The 4,934-nt window shown below is 40.7% G+C and overlaps 1 protein-coding gene across 15 annotated transcripts in view; it reads right to left on the bottom strand.

Moving 5' to 3' along the window:
* Positions 1–4,934, bottom strand: part of LOC112143206 (focal adhesion kinase 1) — a 62,176-nt gene that overhangs the window by 24,552 nt on the left and 32,690 nt on the right. For all 15 annotated transcript variants that reach the window (XM_036215726.1, XM_036215721.1, XM_036215727.1 and 12 more), the window contains 6 exons: positions 3,624–3,708; positions 3,417–3,517; positions 2,844–2,959; positions 2,067–2,167; positions 1,848–1,937; positions 1,571–1,775 (listed from right to left, as the gene is read on the bottom strand). In XM_036215726.1, coding sequence (XP_036071619.1) covers positions 1,571–1,775; positions 1,848–1,937; positions 2,067–2,167; positions 2,844–2,959; positions 3,417–3,517; positions 3,624–3,708 — 698 coding nt within the window. The remainder of the gene's footprint in view (positions 1–1,570; positions 1,776–1,847; positions 1,938–2,066; positions 2,168–2,843; positions 2,960–3,416; positions 3,518–3,623; positions 3,709–4,934) is intronic.

Here is a 4,934-nt window from a genome sequence, read left to right as displayed (position 1 = left end):
AGCACAGATGTTCAGCACAGTTGACATTAACTCCTAGAGAATAAAAAACAATGTTTAATCCTTTGTTTCTTGAAAACTACTCATTCTCTTATTTCAAAACATGCAAGAAAGTATAAATTCGCATTTGCAAAAACAAGCAGAGATTTTACACAACTCACTTAAATTAAACACAAATTTACTAACATCACAAAAGCCTTAATCACATGCACCTGTACGGGGGTTGATTTGTATAGGTGCTGAGAGGTTCTGGGTTGTCTGGGCTCATGGAGGGTTGTAGACAGAAGCAAGTGCCTCTTATAGGAGTGCAGGTACGTCTTGCAGTTCCCTTGAGGCTCCTGCAGCCATCAGAATTTAATGTACTGTTGGCAATGTGTGGTAACTGTTTTGGGAAGTATTCATAAGGTTAGTGGAAGTTGCTTGCACTTATCACTTAAGTGCAAGAGTGACGCTGTCGTACGGGACCCCTACATCACAATCTAATCACCAATGAAATTTGAGTACTATGCCTCGTTTCCACTGAGCGGTCCAGACCGGACCATTACTTTGAGCATTTCCATAATAAAATTGACCCATTAAGCAGGAACGATATGTACTATTTTTGGTCCCCAGTTCATTGTAGGTCCATAGAAAAAAGGAATGGATCAGTTAGGGTGGAGATACTGTAGTCACATGATGAAATTCATTGATTGGTGGAAAGGTTTTATGAGAACAGCAAGCGTCCGACGGGCACTTTTTTCTGAGTCAAGATCCAAGCCGAAAGTTTTGTCGTCTTTTCGGCTGTATTCTTCTTCGCCCACTAGCTGGTGCTGTTCTAAGGTACGTTCCCCTGCCGGAAAGATGCCTGAGACTGGGGAAACAAATTCTGACAGGGGAAACGTATTGATTTTCCGGTACTTGAAGTATAAGCCTGTGACCCTGTGACGTATTTGTGACCCACAAATGATGCCCACACGGGGTGTGCACATGCCCATAAGATGCCTGTAGACATCTAAACTCGGATTATCTAATTTCCTAATTTGTCAGGCCTCTGATCACATAAACAGCACTAATGGGCCACTTGCGTATTCCGCAGGATTTTGGGTGGGTTGAATAAATAAAAAATCCATATGACACGCCTGTGTTTTTACCCTTGTGGGATGTATAAGTATTTATTATGACTTGTCGCTTGCAGCATGCCCATAGAAAAAATGTGTATGAACATTTTCACTTTAAGGGGTCACCGAACAGTCGACGACCTTGATATGACTTGTGTGCCTCATATAGATCTGTCCATTTTTCATCTGCACAGACAGCCCATATCCTCCCATAAGGGCAGTTGTGACAAAGGCTTTAAACAAGGATGGCTGCACAGGAGAATAGAGGGCAACCCATGATTAAATGCCTTGCTCATGTACCGTTTAACACTTGGAGTGGGACAAGTGAGAAATATACCGCAAAAACACCTATCAAGTCTAAGAGAAAACTACTCCTGCTGAGGCAGACCAGCAACCACACAGTATCTTTGTCCACTAAGACTCATTCACACAGGTTCTTAAAGCACCCAAAATCTCTGCTGTGTTTCTTTTAGTACCTGAGTTGGGTTTTCAGTTCATTGAAGCGCGGCCTCTTGCTGGGGTCGTACGACCAACACTTTGTCATCAGGCTGTAGAGGGTTGGGGGGCATTGAGGGGGCATAGCCAATCGCTCGCCGTTCTCTATCCTGCCGATGACGTCGTTGTTCTTCACACCCTGGAAAGGCTTGATGCCGTACATCAGAATCTCCCACATGCAGACACCTACAACGAGACAGACACGTGTTGTTCTAGACCCAGAATAAAGGCTGAGCTCTGACTGATCGCTTAACTTACCAAACATCCACACATCACTGGCTGTGGTAAATCGCCTGAAGTTGATTGATTCTGGAGCCATCCATTTAATAGGTAATTTACCTTTAGATGCTGGAATCGAGAGTGAAAATATGTTACACTTCACTGATCATGTAAGATCAATGAACAACAGCTTTCTCCCACAAGGTGGAACAGAGAAAACGTGCAGGATTACAACATGTTGTCTGTGTGCTTTCATACCTTTATAATACGAACTATCTTCCATGTATCGTGACAAACCAAAGTCTCCCAGTTTTACGCAGTCGACTGTGGACACCAACACATTCCTCGCTGCAATGTCCCTGAGGAGGTCAGAGCACAAGTGGATTGATTTTTAAAAAAATATTTTCTATGTGACAACAAGTTGTGAGTTTTTATTTATCTTTGACGTATAATAATATGATGCTGCGTTCACACTGAATGCGAATTTGCATCCAGTCTTTCTTTCGACAAGGGTCAAAACATGCTAGTCCATAAACGTGTTCATAAACTTGACGCTCCAGATGCGTGTAGGAGGAACTATTGTCCAAAGTTTTTAGCCTCACCACTACAAACTATATATCTTATCTAAAATGCATGGAAGTCACAAGATGATCAGGTTTTTTTTTTATTTCTACAAAAGGATTGGTAATCGCGTCTCAATTTCTGGGTTCATGAGATCATTCAGAGACTTCCACTCCAGGGAGCTTCACCATTTACTGCAGGAGCTACGTCTAAATGATGGTTACTTTCAGAGGTACTTCTGTCTCTCTGTGACCCAGTTTGACTACCGTGTCAAACAAATTGCACTGCAACGTCTGAAACATGCTGCTACTGGACTGACAAGCCCAACCTTTTAAACACGACGCAGGACCTCTGATCGAGTCTGTACATTTACGTTATGTAGAAACTGGACATCCCTGATGCATGAATCGAATTGGGTGTGAGTGCAGCATTAGAATGACGTCATGCAGCTCTGGCTTCAGGACTCATTCCCACCTGTGGACAAAGCGTTTGCTCTCCAGATATGCCAGTGCTGTGCTGAGCTGGTATGAGTACAGGATGAGCGTGGCCAGGTCCAGACTATACTTCCTGACCTGGAGAAATGACCGCAGCTACAGGAAAAAGAAAAGAGCACAGAAAAACATGTGAAGAAGTGACACTTACAGACTGAGTTTAAAACATGAGGAAAAAGTATGTACATAAAATGTAAAAAATAAATAAAGCACCACAAACATAAGACAATAACATTAAGAAAAGAGTGAGAATGCATTTGAAGTTTTAGAAAATCAGCAACAAATGTCAAAAGAACAACATTTTACTGAACCAAACTCAAAGACTTGAAATGGAAATATTTAATTTATACAAAAAAGTATTAAAAAACACAATAAAGCTAAGCTAAAACGCTTCTAAAATCTAAAAAAAGAAAAGAAATCACTATAAAAAAAGAAGAAGAAAGAAGAAGATACCACAAACAATAAACCATTAGATTAAAGAGTTTTCTCTTCTGAATTATATTAGACTTTGTACTAAAGGCAAAACACATAAAAACTCTTCATTTTTTTATGATACCTCTCCTAGTGTGCAGAGCTCCATGATGATCCACACAGGATTCTCTGTGATCACTCCCATCAGCTTTACGATGTGAGGATGGTCAAACTGACGCATGGTTACTGCAGAAAGAAAAATCCCATAAAACACACGGATCAAACGCTGCCGCTCTTCTGCTAAAGAACGAGCAGCTTCTGTCAGTACAGATCTGCATGTGCAGGCTTTTACATGCTTCCTGCAGGAACTTTTCCCTGACGCTGTCCGACGTTGAGTTCTTGCACGTCTTCACTGCAACAGACAGAGCTGGGTTCTCCTGCAGGAAACAAACACACAATGATGAATCAGCATCATTAACGGAGCTTTACTTCTAATGTATCTCTGGCAATGTACAGATAAAATTAACATTTTTTTCATTAAAACCTCTTAATTCACCAGTGAAATTTGATCTTGTTTCAAATTATTATGCAAAGCATTTGTTTCTATGCAAATGACAATCAGCATCAATTTCATGACCCTAACTGATTTAGAATAAATTAAATGTTTTCAGAAAAATCTCCCAATTTTCTAGTTTTTTTAAATAAAAAACTAGAAAATGCTTTTTTTTTTTACAAATTATTACAAAAAACAGAGTTTTGAAAGATGCTAATATGCAAAAATAGTCATTTTTTTAATTTTCTGCTTTAGGAGTTCATATATACTCAAATCCAAAACTATTTCAATCAAAAAAATCTTAACGGGTCAAGTTACATTTCAACATGAGACCCCTCGTGCGATAGCAGCTTCACAATTCTTGCATCCGTTGAACTTGTGAGTTTTTGTTGTGTTTCTGCTTGAATTTCTTTCTGTCAGAATATTATTCCAGAGCTGCTGTTTGGATGTTAACTGCCTCCCTTCCTCATAAACATTTAGCATTCTCCAAAGGTTCTCAATAGAGTTGAGGTCAGAGAGGAAGGGGGCCATACCATCACTTTATCTCCTTTTATGCTCATAACAGTCAATGAGGCAGGCGTATTCCTTGCAGCATGAGATGGTGCATTGTCGTGCATGAAGATTATTTTGCTACAAAAATCAAAGTTCTTCTTTTTGTATCATGGAAGAAAATGGCCAATCAGAAACTCCACATATTTTTCAGAGATCATTTTCACACCCTAAGCAGCTCTCTCCCTGTGATTCCAGCCCAACATGACTCTGCCACCTCCTTATATGATGTTGCAGTCTTGTTGGGACATGGTGGCCATCCACTAACCACCCACTACTCCATCCATCTGGACCATCCAGGGATGAACAGCAGTCATCAGTGAACCAGACTGTTTGAAAATGAGTCTTCATGTCTGTCTGGGCCCACTGCAGCCATTTCTGCCTGTGAAACAGGTGGCTGAGTGGAAGGATTTGCATAATTGCAAGCCTCTGCAGGATCCTACATCTTGATGTTGGTGGGACTCCAGAGACACCAGCAGCTTCAAATATGTGCTTGCTGCATTTTAATGGAATTTGTTCTCTTAACTCAATGTACTTGTCTGGCAGAAACCTTCCTCATTC

The sequence above is a fragment of the Oryzias melastigma genome, linkage group LG16 (assembly GCF_002922805.2).
Source record: "Oryzias melastigma strain HK-1 linkage group LG16, ASM292280v2, whole genome shotgun sequence".
Classification (NCBI taxonomy): Eukaryota; Metazoa; Chordata; class Actinopteri; order Beloniformes; family Adrianichthyidae; genus Oryzias; species Oryzias melastigma.
This window is presented reverse-complemented; position numbering and strand designations above follow the sequence as displayed.